This window comes from Trachurus japonicus, chromosome 13 (assembly GCF_045865225.1).
Source record: "Trachurus japonicus isolate A0001 chromosome 13, Traja_1.0".
NCBI lineage: Eukaryota > Metazoa > Chordata > Actinopteri > Carangiformes > Carangidae > Trachurus > Trachurus japonicus.
Window position 1 is genome coordinate 30,462,203 of NC_140919.1, and position 21,659 is coordinate 30,483,861.

Genomic DNA, 21,659 nt, shown 5'->3' on the forward strand with positions numbered 1-21,659 from the left:
TCCTTTTTGACCAGGGTCAATGTGCTTTGTTTGATTTTATTGAGCTGACCAGTGTTTTGCACAGTGGGACTGTGAGAACAACATGGTCTTATTGTTTCTGTGTGACATCCCTAATATCTGCATTGAAAGGCTACAAAAGAAAAAGCAAGTCTAAGAGGGGGATACTGCAAATAGACTGGGCAGGAGGCCAAAATGAGGAGGCGCACACTGAGATGTAGGAGTAGAGAGTGGGCGGCCCACTGATCCATCGACCCATGGTGCTGTGTGCAACACTAGCTGATGGAAGAGAGGAAAATTATCCTCTGCTGAATCTAATCTCTCTATTTCACTGTACACTATATGCAAGGTTTTACACAAGCATATGAATATAATGAGATTTAATGCAATAATTACCCTTTATCATCGATTAATCTATAACTCCACTGATTTGTAAATGTACACAATGTCAGAAATTGTGAAAACATGCTAAGATAACAATAAACTGTACATTTGGTCTGCCATACGTATTCAAAGCTCTCATTTTTTAGGCTGATGCCACTGTATGTTTGGCATTTCTACCTAAATACTTAATTGATTATGAAAATTGGCTAAATTCTGCCAATCAGTTACTTACAGTTCTAATTTAAATTACATCTGAAAAAAAAAACCTCCCACTATTTTACTATTTTTTACTTTATCCTCCTCCTCCTCTTTTATCAAACCTTTACAAAGCAGGCTAAGGGTCAAACAGCCTCTTAAGAGGAGGACAATGTTCCATGAGTCATGATGTGAGCTGACCATACAGAAAGACCACAGCCACTGAGAAAAACAGAAAACACACACAGGCGTGGTGTGTGAGCATTTGTGTATGCATGTGGAGTGGTTCAAGGGTGGGGGATATTCTGGAGCCCAGTTGGCTGAATGAGGTCACATCCATGCCTCGGGGAGAGAGGCCTCTGCAGTGGGGTCTCCAGGCCAGTGGACATCAGTGAGATGCCCAGGCCCACAGCCACACAAGCAGGGACTCCCCCCAATGATCCTCAATTACACCATTGTTCTGAGTGATCCCACTCTCCATAGGCTGTTTAGGCATCATCTCCTTTCTCCACAAAAAGCTTTGTAAAAGCTTTCATCCAGTATGGTGAGTGCAAGGCCCACTAACATGGGTAGATATATTGATTTACTGTAGAAAGTCAGTTCCTCCACCCTGCCAGAGTGGAGAGCACAAGCATGGAAAAACACAAGCAGGCCTGATGCTTTAAAAATACAAAAGATAAATATAATCTTGTTAATAGTGTGTGTGCATGTTTTCACAAGAGAATGTTTTTTTTCTGTGTGGCCTAAATAATTTTTGATTAACTGCCACACATGACATGTCAGGATCAGAACGAGATGAAAGACGAGTGGTCTGGTCTGCTGATGGAGTAGCCTACATGGCTCATCACTGACACTAATGGGTCTGATGATGTATGTTACCGCTGGGAACCAATTCCATCAAGTCAGTAGAACCACAACACAGAAAAACAGAGAAGAGCAGAAAATAAAAACACTGGAACTTTGCCCTAGGTGGCTCCAGTAATATTCCCTCCACTGGCTAATGTACTGTGACGCTCAATGTAAGGTGGAAAAATGTTTATTAACCAACGTGAGAAGTGATTTATAATACAACAACCTACAAAGAAAAAGTAATAAAACTGAAAGGAACTGGCACAAGTAGAAATACGGGGGGAAAAAAGGCTTTTTTTTTTTTAGTTACAAGCTTGATGCTGTTTCCAGAAACAGCATTTTCTACAACCAAGCTGAAATATTGACATCAAATAAGGGACTTAAAAGACACAAGGAGTTCTTCCCACGACATTCCTCAGCTGGAAACAAACATCAGACTAGCAATGCATTAAAAGACCCTTTTGGTCGGTGAGTGACATATGGCTATTCTGGGTCAAAGTGCTCCTAAGTTCATGAGCAATCTTCCAATTATGCTCTATAATACATCACCTACTGTCTCATCTGCTCCGTGACCATAATCTAATAGAAGCTGGCTGCTGGTCTCAGGGGGCCAAAATTAGAACCTTGCTGGATCACTAAGGACAAGAACGTCTTTGTAGGGTGCTCATTTCCTCTCAGTCCAGCCAGAATTAGCCGAGGACATATGATAATCTAATCTGAAATGAGATATAAAAATAGAAAATACTGCTGACCTATTGAATTGAGAGGGTGGTGTGATGGAAACATGAAGGAAGAGGAAACATTTGAATTTTCCCAATACAGCAGTTGCATGCTTCTCATCAGGATTGCAATCATTCCTTAAATACTCCATAAAATATAATAATCTACGGTGCCATCCACCTGCCTCCAATTTGAGCACTAGAAAAATGCAATTTCGTTAATGGTTTCATAAGAGATTGTACTCTTATGAAACCATTGGCCTGAGACGGCGACAATGAATTCTAACCTCAGATATGTGATGGCTTTGCAGGGAGACCTGGCGGTGGAGGAGGCCATCTTATGACACAAAGGTCAGGCAGTGGGTTTGAAGCGCCCTTGAAAAGTGCATCTACCTGAGTAAGTCAGTGTTTGTTCCGAGTATGTGCATACATTATTTGTTTTCTTGCATGGATTTGCTGGACCAGTGGCTCTTTAAAGCAACACTGTGTCCCAGGAGGCCACATAGTGGAGTCCATTTGCATGTGTGGTCAGAGAGGGGGTTGGGAGCTTTCAATGAGACTGACATAAATGGATAGAAGAGATGCTAGCTGAGGCAGAGATGGGTTATAGGCACTGAGGGGAGAGCTGTTAGCTCTGAAGGAGCATGGTGCTTCACAGCAAGAGGGAAAATGGCATCCTCACTCTCTCAGTTAGCCTGAAGTGAACAAAGTGACATGGCTGTTTCATCTTCCCCTGGAAAACAGCTCAGAAGAGCATCAAGCAGAGCAGACACACAGGAGCATTCCCTGATCACATTATTCTCCTGTGCCTGCTCACTCCACGGCATCATGTGAGCACCACCCCTCGACCACATCGCGACATCAATTTTCCTGAAAACACAAGACTGATCAATCACTCCCAAAAGGCTCAGGGCTCGTCAGGGCCGGTGAGTTACAGAGTTCGGCCAAATCTAAAACAGCAGCTCATTTTCAACGCTCTGACCTCATTTGTCCAAGGTGATGGGTGGATATCTACTGCAGCTGTGAAACAGCGCTGAGGACAAGAGATGGAGATGAAAAGTTGAGACCATTCCTGGCGGAGGCTGAGTGTTAGTTTTCACTCTGTCATCGGAAAAAGGCAAGACTCACCTGGAAAGGGCTGTGAAGCTGCCTGAAGCCAACACAGCCCAAAAATCAAAGTGTAATTTGCTCTGACAATGCAGTACATTACAGAATGGGAAAAAACAAAGTTTGGGCTGGGAACACAGAGGTCATGATGAGTGGAGAATGTGATACTTGTTATGCTCTCAACTACAATACACAAAGTAGTAATTCAGTCAGGATGCTCCACAATTGTTCCACTAAACTTAAGTGTGTTTATGAAGACCCAGGTTATTATTTTTGGAGGAAAAAAAACATTTTAGTCAGATAGGTCTGTTTCTGCAGATGTTTGGGCTGGATCAAAAATTGAAAACAGACTTTGATGTTGTACACTGTCCTTCAAATAAACAATTGACAACACAGACCCAGTGACTGATATCAATAAATCACTTAATGAATGCCATTCGATAGATTTGGTAGATTAATTTTCTGTAATAATTATTTTTAAGGATGCACAGACTGTGGAGATGCAGCCATGTCAGTCATCTACAAACAGCTGACAATGTAAATTATTTGTATCTTTTTTGTAATTCACTTTTTATTAGTTTTCAACAAGACATACGCATACATGCCATACCCTAACCCTAAACCAAGTCCAAACCTTGACAAAAAAAAAACAAAGACAAACAAATGCACAGAGGGAGTCCAACAGTGACAGTATACACCTATACAATATATACATACAAATGCAGACTGGTGACAGGAGTTAACCGTAAGGGCGCAACCCACCATTCTATCAAGATGCTGCAGTATAAGGGCCCCATATTTTCATGTATAACTTCCAATCAATCTTGGCCATCCCATTCGTTCACCTACAACTTCCAGTAATAAGTGCTGTTCTACACCATACTATCTGGTGGACAGTTAGCCTACTTCCCTTCGGTAACACACCTAATAGACAAAGCAGCTTGTTGTTGTACCAGAGTAGAGGACATCACAGTGTTAATAAAGGAGATAATCTTAGACCATAGTAAGTCTATCATGAAATTATTTGTATTTTAACAGGAACATGGATTATCTTTATTCTCCTGTACAAAAGGTGGCAGCTATGCAATTACACTTGTATCTGTGCTCACGCTACCAGCCTACAAATTACAGTGAAGGTATCATAGCGTGACAGAGGAGACAGGCCTAGTCGCATGACAGAGAGTGGATTACACTCCAAATTGCTGATTACAAAATGAAGACAGGTATAAACATCTGCAGACATCAGCTGGATGGCATCTAAATATTTGGACAGAGGAGAAGTCCTATTCTAAAATAATGCATTTGCAGCTCCCTTGCAACTGCAGGTTAGATGACCGGCTCCATCTAAAGTGATGTTGCTTTCCAACAGACCGCTACTGAACCTGTCCTTTGAACAACTGGGTTTGATGCCAACAGATACCCAGATAGATGGTGAAGACCAGATAATCTAGGATGAACAAGAATTGAGGGGGACAGAGTTGTGCATGTGGAACATTTTAACATCAGAGGCTTTGAACTGAGGTTACAATATGCTTTTACTTCCAGCAGAACGTACTGTATGTCTAAAAAAAACCTTGATTTCACAACATTGTGCAACTGCATTTGTGTTTTTAGTTTGTTGCATTCAGTGAAAGTCTTGTCTTGTCAAGGAAGGTTTATGTGTTGCCAGTACCAGTCACTTTTTAACTGACAATTTTTAGGCACAGTCAGTGTTGGAAGAGAAAAACAAACACTGGGCACAGCTTCACTATCTTTCCAGCAGGTTCCTCTTTAATCATTGCTGGTAAGTCTAGACTGACACTACAAATCTCTCCCTCTTTTGTTGTAAGACGCAAGAGCAAATAGGGAAGTTTCGGGTAGATCACAATTTAGCCTCAACAGAATTTAATTATGTTGGAAAGTGGCCACTCTGGTGAGGCCAGGATCATCAAGGAGGCGGTTACGTTCACAGACACATTTTTTACGCCATACTGAGATCTGCAGTTGTAGTCAACAAGTCATCAATCTGGCTTCACAACTGGCTTAAATGTGAACCCCCTGTGACAGATTTGGTTTGATTACTTTTCAATGCATGTGTCTACTGAAGCTGCTGCTGGAAATGCTGACTTAATAGTTATTCTTTTTTCCCATTCCTCACCATCTTAAGCTCAACAGTTAAATTGAAAAAGACTTATTCTATTTTTTCCAAAGGATACGCAGGGAAACTGACAAAATGTAGAGGGAAACAAAACAGAGTGGAAACTGTCCAGCAAAATATGGAACAAAAAGGCAAAAAAAGAAAGAAAAGAAAAGAAAAGAGGACTGCTGACAAGTTAAAAACCTCATCCCTTCATTGAGATTATCCTCGTCTCTGAGTTCAAACAGGCGAGAGAGAGCAGAACAAAGCCCATGATTGACGAGATGATGTTCCATTCATTAGATTGTGCTTGGGGGTGGGTCTCCCTGGGTGCAGACACACGCCACACACCCAGCCATCAGTATCTGATAACAACAGCACTATCACCCACTAACAGATTGTGAGAACTAGACAAACGTGTAACTCAGTGCATACATGTGTAAAGCAATCAGAGGTGCTATGCTAATCCCCAGTGCTCCTCAAACGTCTTGGTTTTGGTTGTCAGTTCTAAATTTAGTTGAGGGACAACCACAGATGTGCTCACATGAGGAGTTAAAACAAAATAAAGTGCATCACTAAGCCTAAACCAAATTTGCACTTTGCACTTCCCCAATGCTGTCAGTTTATTTATTTTACAGACATAAATTTCAGCCCTCAACTTTGATGATTTTGATGATGGGTGTGTGCACAATGCATTCTCAAGTCTCTGGTTTCCAGCAATCCTTCAGATGCTGCCAGTGGTATAATGGGATGCACAGCAGTGGCAACAACAGCAAACCATCCTCAGACAGCTCTGTGGCAGCAGAAACCTGACCTTCCAGTGCCATGGAGCCTCATTATTTCAACAAAAATCAATGCAGACAAAGGGCACTTTGGGAGGGGAAAAGGCAGACGTGCATGTGCAGAGAGAGTAAGAAGGCAAAGGAGAGGGCATGTGTTTGCATTTATATAAGGTATGTATGCTTATACTGATTTTTAAATGCACATATATTCAAAGTTATTATACCTTAGGTCTGTCATTTTAATGAATGTTAGTTTTAATAAAACAATTGATCAAAATCAAAGCACATACAACAAAGTTAATGTACAAACACAAATGGATTACTGAAAATATAAGCTATAAATCAATTTAAAAATAAATGTCGACAGTAAAATTTTAAAGTAGGATTTTTGGACATGGAATGATTGTAAAAGCATGAGCACTATCATCACATCGATCTAAGAACTGGCTGGAAAATGCATGTGTGGGAATGAGAAACAGAAACAAATTGAGACAACACAATGAAGGAGAGAGAGTGAGAGTTGCCTTCAAGAGTTGTGTAACACTGAACCGTCATGTGCTGCCCTTGGCCAACCTTCCTCACGGTTCCCACAGGCCGCTCACTACTGGTGGCAGAGGCCAACCCTGACTAACGAAATGTAACTTTAGATCAAGATGCAGACAGAACGTCTAAAGATGTGCAGACTATTGTGTAGCCTAGTTCATCATATCAGTTAATCATTTTCAAAATCATTCGTGACTTCTTATTGGCACTGCATCTTTCCAGTATTTGAACAATAATGAACATAGCCCATATGACATTATGGCTGCAGAGTACAATGAGAATGAATCTCAGACAACCACACCGATGTGTTTTGAGCATGGCTACAGCCTCCTGTTTAGCTTCAGCATTAATACACCTTATCATTGACAGGTACTCTCTGCCAGCCAGATTGGGCAAAAGCTCTTTCAAATGTGCTAAGATTTTCCACATGGTGAGAGTGTTGTTTGAAATGGAATTTGTTGCCACGTGACCCCAGTAACCAGGAAGCTTTCTTTGTTTTTCTCAAAGATGAACACTGCTCTGATGAATTCCTTTTTAAATGTTTATGTGAGAGGAGAGGCCTTTATTGTCACTGCATTAAAATACAATGAAATTGCAACTGCCCATCAAAGTGGTGGCATACATACTTAAAATCATATTCTTCATAAGAGCAGGAAAGCAGAAAAAACAGATAGAGCATAAAACATTATGTGGGATAAATTGCTTGTGCACTTTGCACAACACACTCACATGTAGTGCTGAAGCAGAGCTTAGTCGGTTACTTTATAATTTGATCATTTTAATATGCAGTCCAATCTACCTTCATCTTTTCTTAACTATTACTGATCCATTTCCTCCGTTTAGCTGTATGTATCAAAGTATCTACAGTCAAATACATAGTATGGCTGATTTCTTATGTGTAAAGATTATACAACCCTTTGCATAGAAAATAGATATTGTAATGATTAAAATCTGTTCTTGCATGATCATAAAACAGGTAGCTTTAGAGGAGGTGAGTATTTATTTCCACCAGCACACTGACAATAACTTGATACCACACATGGGAGCAGACAGAAGTTATTCAGAGGAAGATGAGATGTGTGTTTAAGTCACAGCTTATTCCTTGGAAGAGTATCTCCTGCCAAGTTAGTTTTACAACAAGGGCAACTGTTGTGAGCTTACATGTACTTGTTTGTGTACGGGTGTGTCTGTTAAAGATAGAAAGAGCAGGAGCGAGAGCAGAAAATGAAAAGGACACCAGAAGGAAGAAGCACTGAAGTCCAGGAGAGTGAACAAACACACTCAGCTGCTAGGTCTGTAACACAGAGCAGCAGTGGGTCAACTCTAAACGATCTTCTTAACCACCTCCAGATCTATGGCTCCTTCTCTTAATAAATTTCTTTGCCTTTCCGCACACCAAAGACAGCTATAATGATGTAATAGTGAACCAGTGATAAATTGAGCAGCTATGCCCTTGGGGAACAGATATACAATAACATCTACAGTTCTTTTCTAGTGGATGTTTAGTTCACAGCTCAAACATGCACACATGGTAAAGTATTACTGAAGCACATGAGAATATTGAGCACTGTAGGATAAGAAGAGCTTTATATGTTGTATTTCTAGGTAGTAAGAGTTCACAAAAAAAAAAATCCCCAATAATGATCACGCCTATGCAAAGCACTGAATCAAGAGGTGTTTTGGTTTATAATGGATTGCCACTGTCAGTCAGTGATTCTCTGAAAATTACAGCCCCCCAGCACAAATAACACCAGGAGCCATAATTTTACATGGAAGAATTGGTTTCTCTGAGAATACCCTAGCACAGAGAGGGAGGCTTACAATTTGTAACATTTACTTACTATTTGCCCCCTAGAAAATTCATATTTTAAAAATGGAATTGGACGGTCACAGAGAGTTCACAGTTTCTGATAAAGTTTCTCAGAAACTCTGACTTAACATTTTATTGAAAACAGATGAGAAACTGGTGTGATGTTTACAGTCAAAGGACCACAATCGCTAATGCAGCTGTCATGACATAAACTCTCTGACTCCTCCAGTCTCCCAGCCACACCCTGCTGGCTACTGCTGCTGATACAGTTTGAGATTCCTGACAGGACCTTGCTAATTATTGAACTTGGACCAGCAGGATCCCCTCATGATGTGAACATTATTACACTCTCTCCACAGATGTTTTCTCTTTTTTTTTCTCTGATTCCACACCTGGACATATTGCATGTTACAGATGATCAACCATGTGCGCAAAGATTAACGTCCACCAGCTGCCAGATGGAGGGAAAACAACAGCATGAGTGCAATCTGGATGAGCCAGAGTAAGAATATAAGAGGAGCTTTTTCACAAACTCTGGGGGAACATACACTGTACTGAATGTATTTAATTTCTCATTTGTGGCAGAGAGATACATGGATGCTTTGACTACTCAACCTTTAGATAACGTGACCTACAATAACCCATATAAGGTGTAAAAAACCCACTCATTGCTGCTTTGAAGGAGAAGAGTTACGAGGCGTTTTTAATTTTGAGTCATCATAATAAAGCAGTAGTTTTGTTTTCTAATGGCAACAGATCATAGCCTCCATGAATCTCTGACTCTGACTTTTCTGCCCCAAGAGTTTGAACCCATGAATATTACAGCATAAAAATGATTTGATTCGCTATGGTCTAATCTGGCACTTTTACCAACGTGTTGTACGGTGCCACCAATGGATTCTTTTCTCTTTTTTTTCCATCACTGATTGCCCCGAAGGGAACCAACCTAGTCTCATCCACAAAAGCTCTAGATCAGAAGTTGAGGTAAAAAAAAACAAAAAAAAACACAAAACTGAGCCTGTGTATTTGCCACTAAATCATAAAATTGCTCATATCCAGAAGACGAATTTCCATCTTGCTGAACACAAGGCAGAGGCAGAGATGAGACCCTTCTTTAACCAAACAAATGAAGAGAAAAATCAATAACACTCTCAGACACTGTGTCCATTTGTTTGGCAGGGATGTTCCTATTCCACTCTCTCAAATAACAAAGACGGGGAAAAAAACCTCCAAAGAGATCATGTAGCGAGACCTCTGCTGCAGAATTTTTGTGAAAACTAAGATGCAATGCAAGCTGTTCCAAAAAACCAAAAAGCAAAGAGTGAGACAAATAAAAAGGTGTTATTATGTTTAGTTTTGTACGGTTAATATTTATATTAATTCCAAAAAGATACATGATGCACGCATTATATGATCTGTGAATGTTTTACTGTTAATGAGAATCAGTCTTTCAGAACAGTCAAAAATGTGCTTGTAAAGTTTTGCTTGATAAATATTTTGAATAATGATAATCAATAATGATTATCATCATGTTCTGTTGGCACATACTTTCAGTACTTCCTAATGCTGGAAGCATGGTTCTCTTCTCATGTACTGGATATTTAACTTAGGATAAAAATAGACCAAAACAGATTTCTTGGCTAAAATGGAGAGATGGATAGAAACAAAAAGAAAAGAAATCTTTGTGGGTCAATTCAGCTCAGTTTTTCCAACTATCTATTGACACAATGGCCTAGTTAACAAATAACAACAAATACAACAATAACAAATACTAACGTTGGCACGTGTTAAAACAGCAACAGTAATAGAGCAGCGAGAACAGCTCAGGGCTTCCTACCGTGGTTGTCATCCGACTGGTTGAACCCACACAGCTGGCAGATTGAGCGGACCCACTTGTTCATCTCTTCCTCGGTCTCAGCTACAAGATAAAAGGTGCGGTCTGAGGTCTTGATGTCAAACACAAAGCTGTCCTGGAACTCCTTCCTCTTAAAGGTCAGGCCAGCGTCCACCTGCTCACAGCAGTGCAGGTCGATGACTCGGATGGGTTTCTTAGAGTGGTCGTTCTTGTAGTACTCGAGTACGTCAGGGTCACCACTCATGCGGCCGCTGCGAAGTATAAACCAGCGTTTCTTCCATGCCTGGGAAGTGAGATGGAGACAAAAAGGACATGACCACCGTGCTCCCTGCAACCCTGTGAGGCAAATCATGGGTGTGTTGATAGAGGAGCTAACCACATATTTCACATTCAAAATAAACCACCATCTAATAACCTCAGACGACAGCTACATTTTAAATAATCAACAATTAGGCTATTACTGATTCAGTTTGGTTTCTTACTATGTGCCATGTAGCCTAGATGTTGCCATGGCAACAAAGTCAACAGCTGGACTTCAGTTGTGGTGTTAAATGTTGATCAAACATACCTCAGAGAAACTAAAGTCTGCCAACCTTAGCAGGTTACTGTGCTTCAGCACGCATGCGGTTGTGTCTAGTTTGTGTGCCTGTGTTGGAGACTGTGTGTGCGTGCGTGCGTGTGTGTTTGTGTGGGGAGGCAGCAGCAGGTGTTTACTCCCTCCCAACGCATTTCCTGTGCTGATATCCCTCCATGAGCTCAGAGAGAAGCAAAGCTCCTCTGTGTCAACTTCATTACAAAGACTCCTCCCACTCCCAGAACTGGTGATTGACACCGGTTTGGTCCAACCAGAGTCGTGCTGCCTCTGCGCCCGATTGTGTCACTGGAGCTGGAGTTTCCTCACAGAGTGTAAATAAACATCCCTTGTCACAGCTGCACGAAAGGCAGCAGAAGAACATGCTTCGACTATGTACATAGTTAGGATGCAAGAGCGGCTAACATACAGTGTAACATGCGGATTTCACGCCAGCAGCTCCTCTCTTGTACTTGTCAACTGGAAAAGCACAAAGGAAGAACAGTGGCCTTGATTGCAACAGCTCCATACGTTTTCCCAGTGGCTGCCTTAAAGAGACTCTGTGTTCTCTGTGCTCAGAGACAAAAGAGGAAGATAGACCAGGAAGGGAAAGGGGGAGTAAAGGGGGGGTTGGTTGAGTGGAGGGGGAGGCTTTTGGACATCTGCCAGTGATGCACTTCCGCCAGGCAATGTCTCTCACATGCAGGCTGCTGACACACAGGATCCTGCAGGCCCCCCTCTCTCTCCATTAACACAGGCACTGCAAGGCTAACTGCCCCCCGGCTCCCCAGCCCATACACATGTAAAACCACATATGTGATTTCCAGAGAGGTATTCTGACCGTCCTGCTGTACTACTGCACTCTGGAAATAGGCATGTCAAATTGCCCGATGAGTTATTGAAGGCTGAATTAATGATGGCTGAACCACTTTGATTTCAGCCTCACAGTGTTGTGCACCCAAGCTATTTGTCGCAGTCATTACAGTCATCTTTAATGTTACACCTGTGCTTTTCCTGCTGTGACAAGGGTAAGTGTCTGCTGTGAGAAAGGCCTCTCCAGAGCTTTCCTGACTTTACATTAATCTGTAATAAGCATTCTGCTCAGTCACTGCTGTGCTGTTCATGCATCAGTTAAATCAATTAAAGGGTGTGTGGAGCTGTAAGATGCCACTCTCATTTTAGTCAAGCCCAAGACAAATTTCATTTAAATCTGCAAACCCATGTTAGTAAAAACAGCCTCAGGTATGAAGCGTGTCGCTTTTGCATTGTGGAGCAGCACTTTGACACCTTTCCCCCGAAGGTCTGTAATAATAATTCCATCTTATGTTAGGATGTTCTTATTTGAGGTGATCCACACTATTCCCCCATAATAAATTCAGATAGAACAAATGAAAAAAACTTGGACCTGGAAACACACTTAAAATTGACTGCTGAAAAAATACATTCATTCTTTTTTGATTCAATTCAATCTACATCAAAACAGTTTCGGTAATATAATACAATATTTTCAGATATCTATTGTTCCTTATGCACGGAATCTTGACACGTTATCAGTTTTGTTTGTATTTTCCTCGATGCAGCTACGAAGACGTAGCAACACGGTTTTTTTTCCAGGAAGTGCAGATTTTGATCTTATCGTGTAGCTGAAACTGTTTCTGAGGTATTGGGGTAAGAGACTTTCTCATTTCATTCTCTGTCAGACTGATACACTGATAAAAGCTATAGAGGCAGTATAGCTTTAATGGTGTTGGTAGTGGAGCCTTGATCCTGTGTGCATCTCACCACTAGCTCCAGCCTCTCAGGAAGAAAAATAATAAAGTTTCATCAGCACTATGATGAGTTCTGCAGTCGTGTGAAAACTATGCATGAGGTCATTTCTCAGTATGGGAGGTTGTTTTGAGTATTCACTAATGCTGATTACACTGGTAAAGGGAGTGGGACAACATTGTTACTCCTCAAGTTTCCACCTAAAGGATCTCACTGGACTGTGAACTTCCTCATTTCATAAAAGTACAGTCACCACTGCTCCATAGAAACAGACACATAACACATCATACATGTTTTTTTTTTCTTTTTCCATGTCCACAGAGCTCTTTGGTTTAGTGCCATCACACCATTGAGAGAGAATCACTATAACTCTTACAGACTCCATTTAAGTATGATTGCCTTTTCTGGAAAGAGAGAGCATCAGTTAATTGAGACTTGGAGCACTGCCCAGTTTCAAGAGGTCAGTGTGACCCAGCTGGGTTATTCCTGGCATCCTTCAGCTGCGGCCAGCATATTAACCCAGGACAGCAACAGATCTCAACCACGGAAGAAAGACAACTCATTTAGGAGGCCTTATCGTGCTAAAAATAGAATGAGTATTTCCACAGGAAAAGCAATTGTTGCCTAATTCAAGAGCAAAAAAAATAATTAACAGCTTGGTTTCCCTCCATCACACTTTCTGACAATCTCCTCACAGAAATCTTGCGTGGAAAGTGAAGGAAACCATTTGAAGCACATTCAGTTTCAAATCAGCCTTTTCAACAACACAACTGGCAGAGCAGTTTCTCCCCTCTCTCTCTCTCTCTCTCTCGCTCTCATGCACTCTTTCAAATCTGAAGCAAACTTCCCCGGCAAAGTAAATCATGGGGGAGGAGGACACAACAAAATGAGCTAACCCACCCACCGCCTGTCCTACAGAGCATGTCTAAGCCCATCGATCACTGTCTAGGCGCTGGGAAGTGAGGGTTGAAGCTGTAAAACTAGGCTGAACTCTCCCAGCTCACCAACTTTCCCCTCCCCCTTATGGCTTTGGTTTAAGCTACATCACTGTTCAAAAAAAAAAAAGATAAAGAGGGGGGGGGCTCAGCCTAGACACACTGCCCTTGTTAACAACTGGACTGGACAGTGCACTGGACCACTGAGAGGGTTGTGAGCCAGCACTCCAGTCACACCCTCAGCTAAAACGATATCAAAGAGTTACGTTGTTGTGGGAGGAAAACACTGGAAGAAGCACGGGACGTGGTGTTACTCTGATGTACTGGCATTTGTTCATCATGTCAGTGTGCCTTCTTTCCAGACAAGATCAAAGTCCCAACAAAGGTCAAATCTAAGAAGCGACAAAACCACACACAGCACAAAACTTTGCAAACAAACCAGTACTGTCGGCGAGAAAACGGCGAAGAAAACTTCCAGCGATCCAACCCAACTCTAGTCGAGGTCTCAAGTCTTGGCTGTAAAACAACAAAGGGATTGCCTGCCGCCACTTGAAGCTCTCCAAGATTAAGGGCAGCCATCCGTAGCCATGGACGCTCATCTTCTATCCCCCACCGTCTTATTCAATCATCCCATAAAAGCTTGATCTTACCTTGTTCCAACACATTTGTCCCACACCGATGGCAGCCAGCTACACATGCAGAGAGACTAGAGCGTGCTACAAAGGATAACACGACCACATCTATTTTTGATGACTGGGAAGGAAAACATCTAATAACAAACGGCACAAAACAATCTTTTGAGCAAGTTTGCTTCTAAAAATGGGATCAAAACTAGTTTGTCTTGCCAATTCCTTTTGTCTCCTTGCATGTTGATAAATCGACATGCTTTGCTCTATTTCTGGCCATTGGCAAAACAATGATACTGTGGGAAAACAAACAATTTAATACAAAAGCTTGCGGTTCACAGAAATAAGAGGGACACAATTGTCTGGTATGTGCTGTCTTCTACGGTGTTATACCACATTTTAGAAGTTACACAGTGACTGATTATTTACTGTATTTGCATAAATCTAATACAAGACAAAACAAACAGACCTGTGTCACGCAATGAACTCTGAGATGGTTGTGGCCTAAACAATTATCTAAGGTGTGCCATTTACAGCAACAGAGCAATACATGGTGGTGTGTGTAGTAGTAGTAGGCTGTGTCAACAGGCTCGCTGATAGGCATCAGTCAACATGTTTTTAAATGTGCATGAGCAAACATCCAAACTAAACACACATGTTATCCAAGTTAAAAGGTTAGAGTGGTCTTGTTTACCTCTCCTCCTATTAAAGCAGGAGACGAGGGGACAGCAGGTTGTTGTCTCTCGCTCTGAACACACACACACACACACACACACACACACACACACACACACACACACACACACACACACACACACACACACACACACACACACACACACACACACACACACACACACACACACACACACACACACTACACAGCTGCACAAACAACAGCACTGGGGAGCCGTGTGTAACCAACTCGATTGTGTATATTTTTTCATCTATGGCCGGCGTCTCTAAAGGTCATGTGTTGTAGCACAGCGATTTACCTCCAGTGACTTGAAATGCTTGAGTGCAGTTGAACCGGACCAATGCCTCAGGCAACGCGTCTCCGGTTTAATCTGAGCGACAAGCACATTGGCGCTGGTGCTCACACACACACTAAGGCCGTGGCACTCAGCCATTGCTGCTTAATTACAGTAAAAGGTGAGCTGAGAGTGATCCCATCAGTGTTCTGAGGGGATGGGACATGGGCATGCAGAGAGTTAAGAGGTCAGAAAATGGGTTGAGCATTAATTTAGTGTTAAATGTCAGCTGATGAGGCACAATGGGAACTTTACCATATCTGCAGGCTCTATGTAAAATTAAGGTGAGTTCGTGTAAAATGTTATGCACCATTCAAGTAGACTCACATCTCCATCTCACTCAGTCTGGGTGGTTTTGGGAGTAAAATTCACATTTTTTCTCAAAGTTAGTGAAGAACATAAAAGAAATATTTAGCACAATGGTGATTTCATTTATTTCTCCCTTCCCTTGGCTGAACCAGGGTTGAATTTCAACTTTCCAGAAAACTCCTTTCCACAAAGGGACATCAGTGAAGACCACTTTGCGATGCATGAATTAACAAGGTGGGACTGCTAACATAATGGCCACAATTGTGTGAGTGAATGACTAAACACTGATTCTGGTTAGTGTGCTGAGATGGGACAAAGCTGGACGGACAATGACGACAGAGCCCTGATTATCTGGTCCTAATCAATAGCGGGTCACACGTCAGCCCACATTCCAGGAACAGATGGGAGTTTCAGCCAGTCAGGGAATGCAGTGGATTTGCTGACATCCTCGTCATACAGGGGCTGAACCAAGTCCTATGAAAATGTGTCTTCCTTTCTGTCATGTATCCCTGTCACTCGTCACGTATCTGTACTCACCTTTGTGACACCAGTTTATGTAACAGTGAGCTTAAATAAACTTCAAATGGACGTGAGAGAGCATGGAGAAGTTCCATCCTACAGTTTACACAGAGCGAGAGAGATGTTAAGCAGACGGCCATCCCAGACAAAGTTTTTAATGCACGTTTCTGGAGCGTTTCCAATAAATTCAGGTTGCAAACAAAACAGGGTTCCAACAGTGTGCCAACAATGTGGGGCCCTTTTTTTTTGCAATTTCAGCAACTCCAGCCCATTATCTGTCTCAAGTGGTGAAAAGATCCAGATGCTCCTGTGTTGGACACGGCTCTGTCCCATCCGAGTACCCGCAGAAGTAAACAAGAAAAGATGTTAAACAGAGTTGCTGATATTAAAACTACATTTAAGTCCAACGGATGCATTAGAGCACCGTTGCAATTTCAATCTAACCGCTCAGGTTTCCCAATAGTCAAAACACTGACCTTGAAAGCCCGGCAGCTGCAAGACATAACACATGCAGATAAGACCCAAACAGGCCCATAAATTCTTGTGTGTTAATAAAAAAGGTGGGAGGTTAGCCATGGAGCGCCAAGACCGATGCAGACCTCTCAAGGGTAGGAACACTTAACTCCTGATGTTTCCCTCATGTGTAGAAAGTTCACATTCTCCTTTCAAACAGCTTTGAAAGCCATTTAGTGCCTGTGCTGCAGAGTGGATTATGAATAGAGTCCACATGCAGTGCCATCATATGACTGTGATGGAGGGCTCCATTCCACAGGTGTGATGGTGATGAAAAGGGATGCTGCATTTGGTACCTAGAGTCCTCATTCACTCACTTCATGGGGGCAATGATCTGCGAAATCAGCAGCACATCCTATGAAAAACAACCTCTCCAGAGCCCTCGGTAAATATAATCAGCCTCAATTTGCAGTTGAACACTTCCATCATTAGCAAAATGAGTAATCTCTTGCCGTGTCTCCGTATCAGCTAAAGGAGTGAGCCCGCCCTGACAGTTTGACTAACGGGGAGCATTATCTTTAATCAGAACTCTTTGTGTCACTTCCCCTGCCTCTGCCATCTGCTGCAGCTCATACATGTCTGTATAGCGGGTGTGCCGTCAGCCCCTCCTGGCCCCTCTGATTCCTACCACAGTGTTTTTAGATGCAAAACGGCAGATAAAACACAACAATTAAAGAAATGGGTTGGAGGGGTGGGGCAGGGGGCACAAAGTGAAAACGTTTACATTCGGTGGGGGGATATCTTGACCAAAACACCTTAATCTGCACCGCAGCATAAACACTCCAGCTCAAACGTCACAAGCACCCAAGACTACTCTCCTCGCCCACCATTACAGTCACTGCCACTGATGTCACATACGGGATCTCGGGTGTATGACGTCAGCTACGGTAATACAATAAAAATATATCATGTGGCAGGAGCACTAACACCAACACATACAGCCCAACACAGTAGTTCCCAGTAGTGTCAGAATACATCACCAAGGTGTTTATCATTACAGGAAGGAAGATGGAGTGTGCCTGAATAAATGTATTGAAGATTATCTATCTTATTTTTTCTTTTTTTATCAATCATAATTACAAAAATAATTGGAATATATCAAATATAAATGCTAAATAATTGTGTCAATTTACATTTTAGGGTTTAATGTGCTGTCATTTACACACAATACACAATATATTGTTTTAGTAAGCTTTTAAACTTAAAGCAGAAGTAAGCGATCCGGTCGACAGCAGAGCAGAGTGACTGACAGACCCGTGTTTCGGACCAAACACTCTATGTAAGTGATTGCTGTCGGAAGATATAACTATTTAAGACTTATATTAACACAAATATTCTGCTTACTTCTGCTTTAAGTCAGTTTACTGTCATAATCAACCTCGTATTCTGCCTTGATGTACCAGTTGAGCGACTGGGTGCCCAAATTATAATAATCAATAATAATAAGTAGAGTGTGACAGGAAAGTAAGGTGAAAAGAGAGAGGGTGACACGCAGTGAAGAGGCCCAGGCTGCTGCAGTGAGGAGCTGCTGCATGGTAGCCTACACATGCTTTACTGTGTGAGCTACCGGCTTCAAACAACCTTAACCTTAACCTTAAAATGGAGTGTGTAAATGTTGAAGCAGAAGTGATTTGTGAGTTTGTTTATGATATCAGCATCTAAAAGCAAACAATCTTTTCTAAAATTGTAATAATTTAGTCATTAGTTTAATAAACATTGATTGAGTGCATACTGTATAACAACTGGTACATTTAATGAACATTTGTGTCATCATTTAACATTTAAACTGATCATGGTTAATTTTATTATCATAAATGAAACTTTTCATATTAAAATTAACCACTGAAATTGATGATAATAGATAAATATACTTTCTTTTTGTGTCTTCACAAAAAAAGTCCCCATGATGTTTCCTGATGCACTTTGTTAATAGAAATGACATCATGGTAACTGGCGAAACCATTTTGATGCTAAATGAAAGACATTCACTTTGTCAGTTTGGCAGTAATATCAGAGTCAGTGCTGTCTGGTATCACAAGCCAGCGTAGAGCGGTGTCTTCTCCTGGATCACACACACAGAACTAGGTCCAGGAAAACTTCATGTGTTTTGCAACATGAGCTGAATGGATAAAATGTGTGAATGAGGCAATAAAATGCCTAAAAGAGGCAACCACAGAGACACATTGTTGAAACAAGTCATAGTAGATGTGTTAAAATGATAACATTCACACTAATAGCATAACAGGTCTTTACCGTCAGTACTTTGGGGTTGGTGGACATCCAAGATGGGTGCATTACGTCATGTGAAAACTTGGAATTCCAGTGATCGGTATTACCGTCTGTTGATCTTTCGATGTCATCATACTATTTTGTTTCTGTTTGTTCCAGTGAAGTCTGTCTCTACACTGGCTGCATTGCTCAATGTTTATTGTTCTCTGAGCTTCAGTTGTAACAAATTTCAGTTCTTACAGCTGACGTGTACTGACTCATCGCTGTCTGGATTTTCAAAAGAAGTAAATCCTGGTTCCCAGCAACGCTGATAGGAAGCACAAGGAGAGGTTCATAAAAAATAGTGCCATGATTGACATGAAAATAACATTGGCTGCGTGTGTAGTGGTTTGAACACTTAATTTTCCACTGCATCATGGTTCTGATCTGGCATTATGATTTGTTTTTTTCTATATAGCCCCAGGAAACATGTGTGTGTTTGTGGCTGTTTTCAGTTTGACTTCTATAACCACCTGTGCCACAACCTCCTGCAGGAGGCACCTTGTTTACAAGTTTCCAACTACAATCTATCACACCATCTTCTGGGGTTAACATCTTATTTTATCCAGCAAATTTACAGCTGTTTGCATTGCAATTACATTTCAATTCATGTCAAAACTCTATATTTCTTGATGCACCAGCCACAGTGCGCTGGGCTTATAAAACAGCTGTCTACAGGAACAATGTGTCTCAGGCATATTCCGTTAAATACTTTATGGGATGAACATAATAAAATTTTGGCCAATTTATTACGAAACTGCAAGTTAATTTTGGTCAGCGCCATTTCACCGGAAATCTACCCTGCCTGTCATGTTTTCCACGAGTAGAGTATATCTAGTGCATCACCTATGACTCATCAGCTCTGCTTTTTCCAGGACCCTGGAAGCTTCCCTGGATTAGTATGACTATCACAAATGTCTTGAACAGATTAAAAAAAAAAAAGTTTTACAAAACTTAAAATTTTCCCACAATTCTCAAAAACAGTTCTGCATTACAAAAATAATTATTCTGTGATACAGTTTTTTCACATACAATTCCTTAGCAAGTCAGTCTTCATCTTTGTGAAAGGCATCTCTGAGGGGTAACTAAAATGCTAATATGAAGAACACTTTTTATGACACAGTTAGGCTGTTTCCAGGTTTTTATTTCAGCCCTTCGTTAAAGACATGAACATGTTGCCAGAAGATAATGTCCACAACCTAATGTTGGAACACAAATATCACTGTTTAGAAAAAACGCTGTACTGAGGGAATAACACATCCTCCTTTCGAGATATTTCCTTGAGATATTTGCAATCATGTTATGGTTATAATATTTACACAGGATCTGGTAGAAATCATCTGTGTTTCATTTACTAGTTAAAAATATGTTTATCTTTGTTTTATTTCTAGGGCTACGTGATCTCTAAGAACACACAGCTTAGAGCGGGAAAGAAATACAAGTGAACTATTCAAATCCTTTAATGGCCACCATGATTACCAATAAAAGGTCTTATGATGTACTCCATAATATCTGTGTTATTTGTTCAATAACACCTATAAAATCAGCAGGCTTGACTAGAAGGTTACCAATGTGAATGTTTGGAAATGCATCTGAAAGGAGTCAGAAAATATCTCCCATCCCTCACCACCTACTTTCATGGTGCTTCTGAGCTGAACCCAGTTAAAGAGAGGAGCTCTGGGGGCGTCAAAAAGAGCCTGGAAGCTCTCAGGTGTCAGTGACTGTTTTGAATGTGTTGGTCAAAAAGAGCAAGTGTGCTCAGTCAACCATCCCAGGGTAAATACATGCCAAAAAGGAAAATTTGATGGTTGCCATTTGTCAATGACCTTTGCAGTCACCACAAAGTGGAGAGATCAAAACCTCCCCCTGAATTCTCTGATGTCAGCAGCACTGGCATTGAACTAATAATACCTAAATGCCTTACTGCATCATTCTCAGTTAAATGTCTTTGTATGCTGCCGAGCAGGAAGCCAAAAGGCATTTCTGTTGAGTCACGTCACGACTGCAAAGCCCATTTGCTTCAGAGAGCCAATCTAATGACAGTCATATGACATGTAAGCTTCAGCTAGCAGCATGATTCCTGTATATGACTTGGATCTAATCAGCAGCACAGAAACTAGATTTCTCTTCATGTAGAAATAAACCAAACATTCTCCTTCAGTATAACAACACTGCATTACTACATAACAACGCCATTAAGTAGGCGTGTTTTTAATGAAGTAGCAGCACACACTTGGGTGGACATGAAACAAACCGTATCTGATCCGAGGCCATTTTATTCTGTTGTTATATTCAGACTACAACAACAAACTACAGCTTGTAGATGCTAAATCAACTATTTGTTTATGACCTGACAAGTCCAGTGTTTTCCAGAACTGTAATCATTTATGACATCTGGATCAGCTGAGATAAAAATGGACTCATCCCAAAAGTTGTTGAGATCAGCCATTTATGATGCCTGTTGTTGTAGTCTGACTCGTTTTTATTTTAAGCACTATTAAATGAAACCATCAGCTCTGTGATAGTAAGAGCTCAGAAAATAAGTACAGACGTCTCTCACTGCTGGTCCAAATCACAAGAGACTAGAATTAGTGCCTCGTGGTTGTGTGCCTCTGCCAACCAGACAAGCCTCCAGTTTACATCCATGTCTGCCCAGACTCACATAAAATCTATAGCAAACACTTTGAAGGAATTTGATTTCAGAGTATTAAGTGTGCTTCTTTGGTAATTTAGAAGTTAACATTGTGAGAAACAAAAAACAGA

At 41.3% G+C, this 21,659-nt stretch overlaps 1 protein-coding gene across 2 annotated transcripts in view; it reads right to left on the minus strand.

The window, feature by feature from the left end:
* The window catches only part of gab2 (GRB2-associated binding protein 2), a 34,532-nt gene that overhangs the window by 8,067 nt on the left and 4,806 nt on the right, over nt 1-21,659 (minus strand). For both annotated transcript variants that reach the window (XM_085795895.1, XM_085795893.1), the window contains exon 2: nt 10,340-10,640. In XM_085795895.1, coding sequence (XP_085652021.1) covers nt 10,340-10,640 — 301 coding nt within the window. The remainder of the gene's footprint in view (nt 1-10,339; nt 10,641-21,659) is intronic.